The sequence below is a fragment of the Vigna umbellata genome, chromosome 4 (assembly GCF_029865625.1).
Source record: "Vigna umbellata cultivar VRB3 chromosome 4, Vumbellata_1.0, whole genome shotgun sequence".
Classification (NCBI taxonomy): Eukaryota; Viridiplantae; Streptophyta; class Magnoliopsida; order Fabales; family Fabaceae; genus Vigna; species Vigna umbellata.
Window position 1 is genome coordinate 11,000,524 of NC_142168.1, and position 16,550 is coordinate 11,017,073.

At 38.2% G+C, this 16,550-nt stretch overlaps 1 protein-coding gene across 1 annotated transcript; it reads left to right on the forward strand.

Moving 5' to 3' along the window:
- The first annotated feature begins 219 nt into the window (after positions 1-219).
- LOC124825818 (phenolic glucoside malonyltransferase 1-like) lies at positions 220-5,523 on the forward strand. The gene is made up of 2 exons (XM_088113921.1): positions 220-1,130; positions 4,765-5,523. Exons 1-2 carry the CDS (start codon positions 326-328, stop codon positions 5,382-5,384), a joined length of 1,425 nt encoding a protein of 474 aa, XP_087970047.1. The 5' UTR covers positions 220-325; the 3' UTR covers positions 5,385-5,523.
- Positions 5,524-16,550: the final 11,027 nt, after the last annotated feature.

The following is a 16,550-nucleotide window of genomic DNA, read 5'->3' on the forward strand; positions in this document are numbered from 1 at the left end:
AATCAATTAACAATACTATTTGTGATCTCAATTTCATTTATTATATTTAAAACTGAAATTAATAATAATAATTACAACGATACAATCTAATTTTGATTATATCTACTACATAATAATTCAATTATTTTATTATTTTTATATAAAAAATAAAAATAATTATTAAAAAAAATAATAATAAAATAAACAACTCGTGCGTAGCGTTTGACTCGAGGTCACCTTAGCTTAGTTATAATACACATTTTCACCTCGACATGCATCCTCTGTCACTATAAAACCAAAGCGTTTATCCAATCTTGAAAGAACACACACTCTGTACTTTCTTCACATGGCTTCCCACAACCTCAAAATCCATGAAAAGTGCACAGTTGCTCCTCCCTCTGCACCCCAAACATCCCTCCCTTTCGTATTCTTCGACCTGTTGTGGCTCAGGTTTCATCCGGTAGAACGCATTTTCTTCTATTCCCTCCCTGTAACCCATTCACACCCATCCATTTTCTTCACCCAAGTTGTTCCAAAGCTAAAAAATTCACTCTCTCACACACTCCAACACTTTTCCCCTCTCGCCGGCAACGTCCTTTGGCCCAATGCTTCTTCCAACCCCGTTGTTCAGTACACCCCAGGCGACGCTGTTTCAGTTGTGCTTGCAGAATCCGAAGCTGATTTCGACCACGCGTTGGACAATGCACCCAAAGAAGCATCAGAATCACGTTGCTTGGTGCCCCACTTGGAATCCTCTGATTCTCATGCCTCTGTTATGGCTCTCCAAATCACTCTGTTCCCTAACAGAGGGTTCGCCATAGGAATCACCACTCACCACGCCGTCCTTGACGGAAAATCTTTAACTCTTTTCATCAAAGCTTGGGCTTCTCTGTGTAAAACAAATGATGATGACTCTGTGTCATCACCATCTTTGGCTTCAGAACTGGAGCCTTTCTTTGACAGAACAGTCATCAAAACCCCGAGTGAGTTAGGGTTCAACTTACCACTCGGTTTGACTGAAAACAGCAACGGAAGATGCTTGAAGCTTCAACCTTTCCCTCCAAGATTGGAGGATCATGTTCGAGGGACATTCGTGCTCACGGGAGCAGATTTGGAGAGATTAAAGAATAGGGTGCTGTCCAAGTGGGACAGTGATAGGAATAAGAAAAGGTGGTTAGTGTATGAGAGAAGGAATAAGTGCAACTGACTATAACAAACTAACTGTCTAGGACAGTTAAGGGGGGGAGCGTGTAAGATTGTATAAATACTGGCTGGTTAGAAGAGTTATGGGTTGTTGATTGTTTAGATTGTTAACGGGTACTTACTTGTTGAAGAGGGTTATGCCTCTGGGTGCTGTTTGTACAAACCTTTTACTGTGAATACAATTGATTTCTTCCAATCTTTCTGTGTTTCTTGGAGTGAAAGTGAGAATTGATATTAGGTTCCCAAGTCTGGAACCTAACATTTGGTCCGACCTGCCGGATACCCAATCGGAGTGTTATCGCACGTAGAGATGGAGGGAAGAATGGTGGTAGTCGAAGGGCACTTAGAGGCGGTCGAAGTGGCAATAGCAGAGACGAAAGCTGATACGGGGGCGTTGCGACAAGAGACGGCGGCGATACGCCAGGATGTCCAGGCAATCTTGAAGGCGCTTGGAGAACGTCACCGCAATAACCACGGGAGGCAACAGGGGGAGAGTGAGTCGTCGGTGAACGATAATGGTGGTGGTCCAAGCGGCGGAGGGGGAAGAAATGGAGACGGTAACCAAGGAGGTATGAGCCAATGGAGGAAACGAGTCGAATTACCAGCCTTTGAGGGGGGCGAACCTTGGGTATGGATTGGCAGAGCAGAGAAGTTTTTCGAAGTACAGAAGGTGGCGGAGGAGGAGAAACTGGAACTGGCCTTTATCAGTATGGATGGCTACGCCGGAAGCTGGTTCCGATTCTGGCGAGAGAAAACCAAGAACCTTTCTTGGGATGGGTTGAAGAGAGCTCTTGGTATCCGTTTTGGAGGAGGAACACGAGGAACGGTGTATGAAAGGCTGTCAACCATACGACAGTCGGGACCGGTGGAGGAGTACATACGCGATTTTGAAGTTCTGGTGGGGCAGACGACCCAGATACCCGAGGAGCAGATCATGGGGTATTTCCTGTCCGGTCTGAGGGAAGAGGTGGGCTATCATGTCCGGCCACATGATCCACCGGATTTGATGACCGCCATGCGAGTGGCGAGGGATGTGGAGAAATTATGCACGAAGACCGGAGGAGGGTGGTTATCCAAGAATCAGAATTCTTGGGGGAAGGCGTCGGGTTCGGTGACGGTGCGAGGAGGAACGGCGGAAAGTGTGGGGTCTGTTAATAAAGACGCTACACAGGGACGGAATAAGGGGCTGGCTACTAGCGGCGGAGGTGATCGGACTGTTCGCAATCTACCTTACCCGGAGTATCTTAAACGAAGGGAAGAGGGTCGTTGTTTCAGATGCGGCGGACCCTTCAGTCCCGGCCATCGCTGCCCAGAGAGGGGCCTCAAAATGCTAATTGTGGTTGAGGAAGAGGAGGAGGTAGAAGGCGAAGAAGTGTCGGAGACGAGCCTTGCGACAATGGAGTTGTCGGCACTGTCCGCCGGAGGACTGACGACACCCAAGACAATGAAGTTACGAGGACACATCGGACAAAGAGAGGTATTAATTCTAATTGATAGTGGCGCGAGCCACAATTTCATTGATCGACGGTTGGTGGAGGAACTGCGGATGACGGTGACAAAAACACAGCCGTATTTGGTGAGTCTGGGGGACGGGCAGAGGAAGAGAATCAGTGGCTGTTGCGAAAAGGTAGCGTTGGAGATAGGAGAGGCTCAAGTTGTGGAACGTTTTTACATCTTCGAGCTCGGAGGGGTGGAGGTCATCTTAGGGGTAGAGTGGCTAGCAAAGCTTGGGGAGGTGACGGTGGACTGGAGAGTTTTAACGATGAAGTACAGACAAGGAGATAAGAGGATAATTGTACAAGGGGATCCCACGTTAGAGAGGAGGGTGGTGGGCCCCGAAGCTTTAAAAAAAATAGATGAGGTGGCAACATGTTTTTTGGTCTGGGAGTTGGGCCTGTGCGAGACCCATACAGGCAGCCCAAAGTGTTCAGGCCTTACGGAAAAACAGAAGCAGCAGATGGGGGATTTACTAGAACAACATGACGTGGTGTTCACGGAGCTTGAGGGGTTGCCACCTAGCAGGGAGACGGTGCATCAGATACACCTTAAAGAGGGAATTGGTCCGATCAATGTCAGGCCGTACCGATACCCACATGTAATGAAAGATGAGATCGAGCAGCAAGTTTCGGAGATGCTCCGATCGGGGGTGATCCGTCCGAGCCATAGCCCGTACTCCAGCCCAGTAATTTTAGTCAAGAAAAAAGATGGCAGTTGTCGTTTCTGCATAGACTACAGAGCCCTGAATAGAGCGACGGTGCCGGATAAGTTTCCCATACCGGTGATAGAAGAGCTGTTGGACGAGTTAGGGGGGGCTTCCTATTTTTCTAAGGTGGACTTGAAGGCCGGGTACCACCAAATCCGCATGGCCGAGAAGGATATCGAGAAGACGGCGTTCCGCACGCACCAGGGACATTACGAGTTTGTCGTGATGCCTTTCGGGCTCACCAACGCGCCGGCAACATTCCAGAGCACTATGAACCATCTCTTCAAGCCCTATTTGCGGAAGTTTGTGCTCGTATTCTTCGACGATATACTGGTCTACAGTCGAACTTGGGAGGAGCACTTGGAGCACGTTGGGAAAGTCCTGTCAACACTGAGACGGGATCAGTGGGTGGCCAATCGGAGGAAGTGTGAGTTCGGGCAAACCCAAGTCAAATACTTGGGACACATTATCTCTCACAAAGGCGTGGAGATGGACGATGAAAAGATAAAGGCGGTGGTGGATTGGGAACGGCCAAAATCAGTGAAGAGTGTGAGGGGATTTTTGGGTTTGTCGGGGTATTATCGAAGGTTCATCAGGGACTACGGCAAAATTGCCAGGCCTCTAACGGATCTATTGATGCACGTTGCTTGGTGCCCCACTTGGAATCCTCTGATTCTCATGCCTCTGTTATGGCTCTCCAAATCACTCTGTTCCCTAACAGAGGGTTCGCCATAGGAATCACCACTCACCACGCCGTCCTTGACGGAAAATCTTTAACTCTTTTCATCAAAGCTTGGGCTTCTCTGTGTAAAACAAATGATGATGACTCTGTGTCATCACCATCTTTGGCTTCAGAACTGGAGCCTTTCTTTGACAGAACAGTCATCAAAACCCCGAGTGAGTTAGGGTTCAACTTACCACTCGGTTTGACTGAAAACAGCAACGGAAGATGCTTGAAGCTTCAACCTTTCCCTCCAAGATTGGAGGATCATGTTCGAGGGACATTCGTGCTCACGGGAGCAGATTTGGAGAGATTAAAGAATAGGGTGCTGTCCAAGTGGGACAGTGATAGGAATAAGAAAAGGTGGTTAGTGTATGAGAGAAGGAATAAGTGCAACTGACTATAACAAACTAACTGTCTAGGACAGTTAAGGGGGGGAGCGTGTAAGATTGTATAAATACTGGCTGGTTAGAAGAGTTATGGGTTGTTGATTGTTTAGATTGTTAACGGGTACTTACCTGTTGAAGAGGGTTATGCCTCTGGGTGCTGTTTGTACAAACCTTTTACTGTGAATACAATTGATTTCTTCCAATCTTTCTGTGTTTCTTGGAGTGAAAGTGAGAATTGATATTAGGTTCCCAAGTCTGGAACCTAACAGACAGTGTAGACATAGTGGAAGCAGAATCAAACTCAAACTCAACGGTTTCTTCAAAACCAACCAAACTGTCGACTTTTGTTTCAACTTGCGCTTATGCTTTTGTTTGCATTGCCAAAGCCTGGCACGGAATTGAAAAGGAGAAAAATAAGTTTGCTTGTGGGTTCAATGTGGATTGCAGGGCCAGGATGGAGCCTCCAATTCCTGAAAACTACTTTGGGAACTGTGTATGGGGGAAGATGGTGGTTGATAAGCCATCGGCATTTATAGAGAAAGAAGGGTTTGTTATTATTGCGAAAAGTATTCATAGTAAAATAAAAGAGATATTAGATAAGGGTGTTTTTCATGAAGCAGATGATCTTGGTCGTATATATGCAGCTTTGGTAAAAGAGAGAGTTGAAATGTTAGGAATTGCGGGGTCTAACCGTTTTGGGGTTTATGAGAATGATTTTGGTTGGGGAAAGCCTTCAAAGGTGGAGATAGCATCGGTGGATAGAGCCCTAACAATTGGATTGGCAGAGAACAGAGATGCGAAAGGCGGTGTTGAAATTGGGATTGTTCTGAAGAGACCAGTGATGGAATTATTTGGCACTTTGTTTCGTGGAGGATTGTCAAATGAGTGATTCAAACGGTGTTCCAGTAACATTTTCCTCTCAAAATCATAACCGTCTGTTTACCTGTATCTCTGGTTTTAATTTTGATGCCTAATAAAGTGTATCCAATGTTTCTTCTAAGAGAATAATAACTTTTTGTTCTTCTTCTCTTTCTATGAGTTAAAGTTTAATAAAACAAAGAGAAATAAATAAGGATTTCCTTTTAAAAATAAACTCGTCTCATAATAATTTACTTAAATAAAATTGTTTTTCGAATATATATTATAAAAAAGAATTCGAAAAATAAAATATAGACTTGACTAAACTATAATAACCTATTTAAGTTTTGTTGATTTTAATTTGTGTATTAATATATTTGATTTTTCTTGTATCTATCTGTTAGGTAACTTTTTTATAACTCTTTTTTCATATCAAATTTTTTATTATATTTTTCACTTGCTTTAATATTTTTTACCCCTCCTCTTATCCTAGTTCCCTAAGAGAAATAATAGAATAAAAACTAAAAGAAATAATAGATACATATATCACTATAAAAATATGCAATGTTATTTTAACGTCAGCGAGGTTTTAACTCTGGAAAATACAATTTCTGGAGTTATAAAAATTCCTGAAAGAAAACTACGTGGTTAAATGATTATCACGGTTTTAGAAAAATCACCTGAATTGTCAAGCGGATTGCGAAAACCACCGAAATTGATAGAGATTTTGGAAAAACCGTCGGAATTAGCAGGGATTTTTCAAAAACCGTCAGGATTGGCCGGAGTTTTATTAAAATTGTCAGAATTTACTAGTACAATAAGGGGAAACGACAACGATTATTTTTGCTTATACGCAGCGGTTCTCGAATTGAGGCATATGCAGGCGATACTTTTTGTCTCGGGTGGGAACCGAGACATAAAAGGAGAGGATTTAACCTCGGTTCAACCTTAACCGAAGCAGTAGAATTTTTGATTTTTTTAAATTTTTTTCGTAGGACTTTATGTCTCGGTTGTAGCTTGAACCGAGACAATATGTCTCACTCTACTGCCTCGGTTGTAGCTTGAACTGAGGCAGTAGAATCCTTTTTTTTCTTCATTCGCAAGTCTTTCTGCTTCGGGTGTGACTATAACAGAGGCCATAACGGGCCTTTATACCTCGGGTATGACCTCAACCGAGGCATATACCCCTGTTTTTTTTTAAATGAGGTCCGTTTTTGCAACATTTCCAACTACAGAAACAAACCTGCATATATTTTTATAGCCAGAACAGTCCAGAATAATCCAGAAACATATATTTTGAATGAAAATTATATTAAAACATAAATATATTCAATGGAATCATAAATCAACTTCTTAGAAGCTTAAATCAATTCAATGTAATCATAAATCAAGTTTGAAGCATAAATCAATGCAATGTACAAAGTTAAACTAATAATAATGTAGAAAAGCATAAAACAACTTAGAAACATAAACTTAGAACTTATATCCTAATATCTACTACATACTATTATATAAATGAATTACATATTTAGCTAGTGTTTTCCTCACAAGTTGAATTGACTTCTCTAGAATTGGAGCAGTCCTATTAAATCTTTGCATAAAACACAATGATTTCAATTAGTGTATATGAAATCTAAACTATAGAGAAAATAAAATTCAAACCTAAATATTACCGTTTTCCATCCACTGGTGTAATGTGCACGAATAATGGTCATCATCCAAAACATGACGTAGTAACCACATTCATATGACCTCATTTGTCTATTACACTACAATATATCATCATAATTATAAAATGTTAAGTAACATCATTTGAATGGAACCAAATGTAACAAAGTATGAACTAAAATACCAAACCTTAAGGGCAACCCATGCAAGCTTTTTAGTTGTAGTAGTAGATCTCCCAGATAACATCATATGTGTTGCAAGAGAACTATTAAAAAAAATTGCTTTAGCATACATTTATACAACAAAGAAAGTTGAAACATTGAGTCTTACCAATCTACTACATGTCTAAGAGTGCTGAGAGGAGACTTGTGCAATGAACAAAACCAAACAGCAGTGTTCTCCGGTATGGAGATCACAAGTAGCTGCCATTGACACTTGAAATTGGTAATAACTTCATTGTCATATACCAAAATTAATAAATGAAACTTTAAAGTTAACAAATTTCACTTACCCATGTATATAAGGGAGAAAATATATCTCCTTTCCCATTCCAAAGCAGGTGGTGATGTATGTTTGGATATCATCAAATTTATTTCTTTCATGAGTCATAGAGGGGTCAATGAATCCATGTACATTGTTGAACCCCTTCTTGTTACTAACATCAAACATATACCTAAAATGAAGAAATAATCTGATATAAGTAACTTGATAAAAAATAATTATATAAAAAAGTTTGCATAAACTTACATCATCCACAGCTGAATGAGTGTAATATTAATTTATTCTCTCCCCGAAGCAAGCTCCCTAACATCTTAATGATGCAAGTACAATAGGATCTGAGCTTCTCTTCCAAATGTAGTAGAATCCCAGTGTACATTCATCGGCGCATCTGAAATGATTTTAACAAGCTCGTCTAACACACCAAGAGGGTCGTCCTCAGATAAATGAGTCTTCTTCGATCTAGGACTTACCTCTTGACCTATCTGCTGTTACATGCAAAAATGGTTATGTTATAACGTCAATTAAAAGTAAATATTAAAATTGAGAAGTATATAGTACGAGTGTTTACCGGGGGATCAGATACATCACCAACCAAATGTCTAGGTCAGGCGACAAAGGACTTAAATGCCTCATCAAAGTTTCTGAAGCAAAGGCATCAAATATTTCAACCCCATCGACCCACAACAACTTCAAGTCTTCAACTAGTGGCAAGAGATAAATATCGATGTCATTTCCAGGCTGCTTTGGACCAGATATCAACATTGACAACATAATGTACTTTCTTTTCATGCACAATCCAGGAGATAAGTTGTAAATTATCAGTATAACGGGCCAACAATTGTAATTGGTACTTAAATTACCAAATGGGTTCATTCGATCAGTAGCTAAGCCAAACCTAAGATTTCTACATTCTTCACCAAATTGGGGGAATTCTTGATCAATATTTTTCCATTGCTTTGAATCAGCTGGATGACGAAGCAGCCCATCAGTTGTTCTCTCATCTGCATGCCATCTTAGGTTTTTAGCGTCTTTGGGATTCGCGAACAAACGCTTAAGCCTGGCCACGAGTGAAAGGTACCACACTACTTTCAAAGCAGAACCATTCTTTTCTGTGTGACCACTATCTTCACCATTGTTTTTTTGACTTGTATCGTGATAACCCACATTTTGGACACTTTATCAAAACTTCATTCTCAATCCTATATAATATGCAATCATTCGGACATGCATGTATCCGTTTATACTCCATACCCATCTGTTTATGCAATCATTCCGTCTGGCAGCATTTCATTCAACAACGACAATAATTCTGTAAAACTTTTATCAGTCCATCCATTGGTTGCCTTTAAATTCATGAGCCTTAACACCGCTGACAACCGTGTGAACTTAGTTGAACTGGCATACAAAGGAGTCTCTGCATCAGTGGACATCGTTTCATACACATGTGATTGGGCAAAAGCTTTTGCGCCAACATCACGGATCATGTCCTCTAAGTTATCTTCTTCCGATCGATCTTCCATATCCATGGTGGAATCATATACATTTTCAGTTGGACAAACAATTGGAAAGTCTGTTGCCTCGCCGTGCCATATCCATGTTGTATAATTTCGTATGAAACCATCACAGATAAGATGTTCTCTAATATCGGTTGCATTCAACTTCCTCCCATTCAAACAGTTCACACAGGGACATCTAAACTTGACTTCATCATCATCATTTGTACTCACATTACGTTGCGCAAACTCTATAAATTCTTGTACCCCTCTCTCGTACTCAGTGCTGATGCGTGGTAAATTAATCCACCCTCGATCCGTATGCATGTTTACTGAAATTGTTTACACAATTTCAATAATCTTGAATGATCACTTGGATAGTGTTTGTATTCAAGGTGTGACATTATCCCATTCAAGAAGATTCACTTTTTTCAGTTTATTAAACATAACAATTTTAAACAACATATCTTAAATTTCATGAAATTTTGCCAGCATTTCGCATTGGTCTTCAGGTTACACAAAATGAAAGTGATTATAAATCACACTCAAATATTCACCCGAAGATCAATACAAAACACAATTATAAAATTTCATGAAATTTAAGACATGTATATTAAAATTGATATGTATTAATAAACTATGAAAAAGTTATTACTTCTTAAATTGTCCAACCGGACAATTCAAGATTCAATACTTGTAAATTATTATTACCATCTCCTCTCTTTTCATTTGGAAAAGATACATTTCTTCAAAAATCTCTGGAGATAGTAAATAATTTTTGTATTGAATCTCAAACGGGAAACTAAGGCTAATTCACAACAACAATATATATTCAAGCAAACAAATAATTACATATGCAACACGCAATATAGTCAAGCAAACAATATATTCAAGCAAACAAGTTCATATTAAAAGGAAAATTTTAAGAATAGAAACTTGGGAGTGTGAAAGTCAGTCAACTATCGAGAATGTCCGCCAACTATCGAGAATGTTCGCGTATAAAACCTCACCACAACAGTACAATATCTAGACAAAAACAAACAACACATTAATTAGTTTCATAATTTCTAACCTTAAAGTTTATTTCATTACCAAATCAAGATTATGTTCCTATATCCTGAATTCAAATTTATACACTAATTTACATTATCAACAAATTCAATAAAAATAATTCAAAATTATACCATACCTAATTCAAATATTATATAAAACCTAATTCGAAATTTATATAAAACCTAATTCAAGAAATTAAAACAAACCTAATTCAAAATTTACATACACAAATTATATAAAATCTTATTCAACCAATTATAATACAAACACAACTAATAAAAAAAAACACATGTAGATACATAAATTTTCCCATCACCACGCCTATCATCATCAGTACATACACAAATTTTCCCATCACCACGCATATCATCATTAGTACATACACAAATTTACATATCCTATCATCATCATCAAAAAACTTACCACTAAGAACCAAGACAACTCGGACAAGAGACGAAGAACCAAGACAACATGAAGTCCATCGATGTAGTCCAGCGGTGCAAGGGCAAAGGAGGACCGTGGCAGTGAGAACAAGGCAAGGACGTCTTGATAACGTGGAGGCGAGGCAGCGGCGCAAGGCGCTGACAGCAACGCAGCAGCAGAAGCGATGCAGCTATTTGAGTTTTTCTGCAAGAAGAGGCACCGTGAGCACACTATAGTGGGGGCGACGGAGCGGCGACCCTGTAGCGGTGGTAAAGGCGGACCGACGACCCTGAGCGGTGGCGCTAGCGAAGGAAGACTGGCAGCGACGACAGGGAGTAAAAACAGCAGAGGAAGAAACGAGTGCGCGTAGGGTAATTTGGTTTGGGGTGAAAATATAAAGGAATTATGCCTCGGTTTTAATCTGAACCAAGGTCATAACACGCTACTGCCTCGGGTGTTCCAATAAATCGATGCCTAAACTGATAACACTCTAGATTTACATATTTTTCTTTGTTAAAAATCATTTCTTAGATTTCTTTAGTTTTTAATTTCTTAGAATTAGATTAGTTTTATGTTTTTCTTTTAATTCTTTAGTTTTATAAAATTTTAGTTAAAAAGAGGTTTTTAGGTGTAATTTTTAGCTTTTGTTAATAATTAGGAAATTAGTATTTTTTTTTTTCTGAAATTTTTTTATATAAAAATGTTTTGCTGTAATTGCTAATTTCTCTTATGGTTCTTAATTGTTGTTTGATTTTACAGATTGGGCCAACATTTGGGCCATAATAGAAGTTGATTGAGAGGTGTTGAATTGGAATGAGTGGCTGGAATGGAAATTGGGCTGCAACCTTGGAATGATTGGAAAGCAATTGGGCCACGACAATGCTTAGATGATTCAATTTGAAAGTGGCTGCTGACAGGATTGGTTTGAAGAGGACTAGCTGCAACTTAAGTGGAACGACGCCGTATTGATGAGTCTGGGCAGCAGCTTCCTAGGGGTAATTCGCACTCATGCTTCATTTGGAAAATGGGAAAAACAAGCTGGAGCATTTGAAGAAACAAACACCGTGAGCTAGGGCTTGGAGAGAATGAGTGAAGAAGAGTTGAAGAGAGGAGAACATCACCTGCCCGGAGAAGACGACTGGAGCTGACCAGTGAGAAAGAAGAGCTGACCGGAGCTGCCACGTGGAGAGCACGAAGCGTCACAGCAAGGTTCTCCATCTCCCATTTTTTCTTTTTCCCCTTTCCTTTTCCCTCTTTCGTTTTCTTTTGTTTTTCTGACCCTATAAAAAGGGCTTTCACCTTGTAAATAAACACTTCTTCATATACTTTGAGATACATCTCTCTGTGCATAGTTCTAAGCTCTTTAGGTTAGGGTTCCTTTCCGATTTCGTAGAATTAGAGTTCTCGACTTTTGGATTTTGTTGAGACGATCGCGAGGGTGACAGGCCGCGAGAGTCTTGGTGATTTCCGGTAGTTTGTAAAATTTTCTTTTCATGTTAATAAAGTTGAGTTTTGTGTTCTTGTTCTGTTCTTGTTTATGTTTCTATTTTGTTCTTTGTTTTTGATTTCTGTACTTGTTATGTGTTGAGAAAATGATTTGGATTCTGTAACTCTGCACTTCTATGGTTCCGTTTGGAATTAAATGTCTCCGTAGTGAGCATTCTTCATCGAGATGTCTTCTCGAGACAGAGAACAGTCCAATGCATAAAAATTGATTCAAATATGTGTTTCTTGAATTTGTTTGTGCATTTTAGATTGATGAATAGGTTAATGAACATTGATTGGAAAAATTAGTGGAAAGAGTCAATTTAAAGTTCTGAAATATGACTTAGAATATCCTGTATTGGAATTCATATTATCAGGATGTCTTCCTGAGAGCTCTAAGCACTCTTTTATTCATATCAATGTACATTCACCTATGAAATCAATTCTGTCTTTGCTTTCGATAGTGATAGTTGAAGTTCAGTTTGAGTTTTGATGTTCCAGTTGTTCACTTTGAGTATTTTAGAATTTATGATGTGCTTTACTTCTGTTTCAGCCTTTACATTCTTGTTGATATGATGCTTTTCAATCTTGAGTTTTAAGTTCTTTTCAATTTGGTTTTATTTCTGATTTTTTTTCCAGTTTTAGTATATAGGTTTTGTTTTGGATATAAATAGGTTTAATCTCTTCATTACTTTAGTTTAGGTTTTATTTCTTTATTTTCTTCCTTCTTTTATTTTAAAACAGATTTCGCTTTTCCTAATTTTTTTTATTTCTTTGTTTTCATTTTAAACGTCCCCACCTGTTTAGTAGTAGTTAGTAAGTAAATAATTAGTAAATAAATACAAGACTTAACTCTACACTTTAATCTTAATTTTAGCCGAGTCCTAGGATTGATTCTCTGGTTGTCCTATACTACATTAGTGGGGACCAGATTTTGTTCTGTTTTTGCGCGATGAAAAACAGTTTAACAAATGGCTCCGTTGCCGGGGACTCGGCGAATTAAGTCTTATAGTGTTAGGTTAGTCTTGTTTAGGTCTGTTTTCTTACTTGCATTTCTGTCTGTGTTCATATGACTTAAGTTTAGGAGTGTAGAGTTAGCCTTGTTTACATATAGCTTGTACAATTTTTCTTTTCTTTCATAGATTTTTCTTTGAGTTTTGTAATATAGGATTTAGTGTTCTGATTGGTTTTCTTCCAGTAAGCCTTGGGTAAGCATGAGTTACTATTCTCCATATGATAATTTCTCTTTCCCTTATAATGCTCAACCACAAGGCTTTGACCCGTTCTATGAGTCTTTTCCTGAGAATTTCATGCAGCAACCCCCACCCTATTTTCATCCAATTTGTGAGCAGCAACCTTGGAACCAATATGAGGAGCCAAAGCAAGAGGATTTCCAGTCACTGCAGCCATGGCAGGACCAATTCTGTGATCAAGCGCAACAAGATTTGCCATCAACAGACTTTCAAGAAATGACTAATCAAGTGGCTCAATTGGTATCTACTATTAAGAAGCTGATAGGGAGAGCTGAAGAGGAGAAAGGGGCAGAAACCAATGGAGCACCACTGATGGTAGCTGCTGCCCCAGAGTTTCAAGTGATTAAGTGTCCAACCACCTCTGTAATTGTATACGCTAATCCTTCTTTCACTGATTCACATTCTGTTTTAAATTCTGTTAATGATAATTCCAATTCTCTGATGAGTGGTGATTGTATGAATGCATCTGTTGATTCTGAATCTGTATGTGAACTTTATGTTGGTGATGAGAGTACTGAACCTCATTCTGAAATTGATTGTATTGTTGATTTGAACTCTGATTTGAAAATTGAACCTGCTGAACTTGAAGTACAAATTGATTTCAGAAAGTCTAAAGAGTATTCGAAAAAAATGAGGGAAGCTGCCAACCATGTTTTGGTGCTTCAGTACTATGAAATGGATTTTAATGCTGATGTGTGTGAGCCTGAAATTGATTTCAATGTGTTTGATCATATGCATGATGTGCCTGTAGAAGTTGTTGATTTTACTCCTTGCTTTGATCATTCTAATATCATAAATTCAGCACTTTCCATTGATAGAGTTCATATACCTGCATCTAGTGTTTCTGATGACTGCACAGATTTAAATGCACTTCTTGATGATGACTCAGATGCTCATGATGATAGACATGCAGTTTTTGATGATGTGAAAATTGATATGACTGATTTTGAAAATGCTTGTACTGAATTAGGATTAGAACTTGAACTTGAACTTGAACTTGAACTTGAGTTTGCTGAGTTCTTAAATTCTTTGGAACTAGGCAATGAAAAACTCACTGGTTGTACATGCCTTGGGGTTGGTTGTGAAATTTGTAAAGAAATAAATTCTGCCATATGTTCTGCTTCTAACCATTTTGCAGGTGCCAAGGAAGAGTTCATTATGTGCAAGATGAATGGAAATGACTCTGATGAAGCCACTGATTTTGCTGAGAACACAGGTTTTGGTTTGCAACCTGAGCAGGTTTATTCTAAACTTGACATTCTTATTCATGTGCCTGAGGTTCAAATTAATTTTGATGCTTCTGATCTTTTAAGATGTGAACCAATAAAACCTGCGTTGGATCCTGCTACTGATATGCATGCACACACTCACATTTTGGATTCAATATTTGTTGTAGAAAACATGGATATTCCTGATGTTGTTGATTATGTGGGCACTGATCTTGACAACATTTTCTATGATAGTTTGGATGATGCATCTGCTGAATCTGTTGAGATTGACATAAAGACAACTTTGGTGGAGGCAGGAGATGGTGTTAGTGCTGCTCAAAGAACCTGGAACTTACAAGACCAGCAACAGTTGAATGAAGAGCTTTGGTTGCTGCAGAAAGGTGCTTGGAGAGTGCAGAACCAGCAACCAGTCTTAGATGGAGAGCTGTTGTTCTTGCAGCAGAGAGCTAGAAAGGAGGAATGCAATGCAACCATGGATACACTGCTGAAGAGAGTGGCTGGGCATGAGAGACTAAAACCAATAAGCCAATTCTCTTCCTTTTTCTCTAATTGTAGTTATAGGTTTTTTCTTATAGTTAGTGTAGTCTTAGTAAGTATAATAAATAGTAGTGTAGAACATATGTTGTTTTTTATAAAAATAAAGAAAATCAATTTTGACTTGTGGCCAATCTAAACAACTTTTCTTTTCTTTTAGTTTTGTAGTTTTAGTTTTTTGTGTTTTTCCTAATTCTGTTCTGTATATGTCTTGTTCAATCTGTGTTTTCTCAATTCCAATTTTTGTATAATTCTGATTTCTATGCTATTTTCATTTTGATTCCTGTGTTGTAAATAATTGTGCATCTATGCTGTTTAGGAACCTTTCTACTCACACATTGAGGACAATGTGCCTCTTAAGTGTGGGGGTGGGAAGGTATAGGTTGGTTTAAATTTTTTTGTTTTGATGTATATAGCTTTGTTAGCATCTGTTTTTGAGTAAAATAGGGGTAAATTTTTGATTTCTGAGCTGTTTTTCTTTGACTTAGGTCTGGTTTAGTTTTAAATACCTAGAGTAGTTTCCCATTCTTGTTTTAGTCTGTAAATACCTATTTTTGTTACTGATCTGTTTTAGTTTAGTTTTTAGCTTTGTTGTTAATAGTTCTTTAGGTTTTTACAGTTCATTCATTTTCTGGTTTATGTTGTTTTAGCTTAGGTTCTTTTGCTGTTTTTTTAATCTGTTTTAGAACTTCTTTTAGGTCCCTTTTCTTTTCTTCTTTCTATTATTTTCTCTTCCTTATGTTAGTTACTTGTTCTGTTTTAAGCTCTTGATTCGTTTCATGCTTTGTTTTAAGTTTTCAATTAGGATTTAGTTCATAATTAGGGTCTATTTTCTTTCTGCTATTGTTTTTAAAATTTTTCTGAATTTGTTTAGCTTTTTCTTTTTCAATTCTTTAGTTAATCTGTCATTGTTTAGATAGCTTATAGGAATAGTTTAGTTTATAATTCTGTCAATATATTAGGTAGTTAGGACTGATTTGAGGTTCCTTTCATCGTTTTGATTTTGATTGTCTTGTCTTCAGTTCTTGTTCAATTCTTTGGATCTGTTGCAGCTTGTAAATAAAAATTTCTTTAGGATTTGCTGTTTTAAGATTTCTTTTCATTACATAGGTTTGTATTTTTAGTCTTTAGCTAGAATTCCTTTTAGATTCGTTTTGTTTTAACTACTGTTATTAGTTTCTTCCTACGCTTCTGTTGTGTTAGTTTAGATTCTTTCCTTTTTCTTTTACTGTTTTGTTTTGTAGAACTTTAGTTTAGGTTCTTTTAGGTTGCATTCTGTTTTGTCTTAGTTATCTAGGTTGTAAATAGAGTTTAGGTAAATCCGTTAAGCATTTTTAGGTGCTTTTAAGTTCTGTTTTATGCTTATCTTCATTCCTTGCTGATTTCATTCAAATTTTTGCTTTATTTCCTTAGATTAGAATTGTCAAGAGTAGACTTAGCTTTGGATTTAGGCAGAAGTAGTTGTAGCATCAATTTTTACAGTCTTTAGTTCATTTCAATTCAGTAGTTTTTGCATAGGATGAGTAGCAAGTCAGTTTTAACAAATTTTAAACCTTGA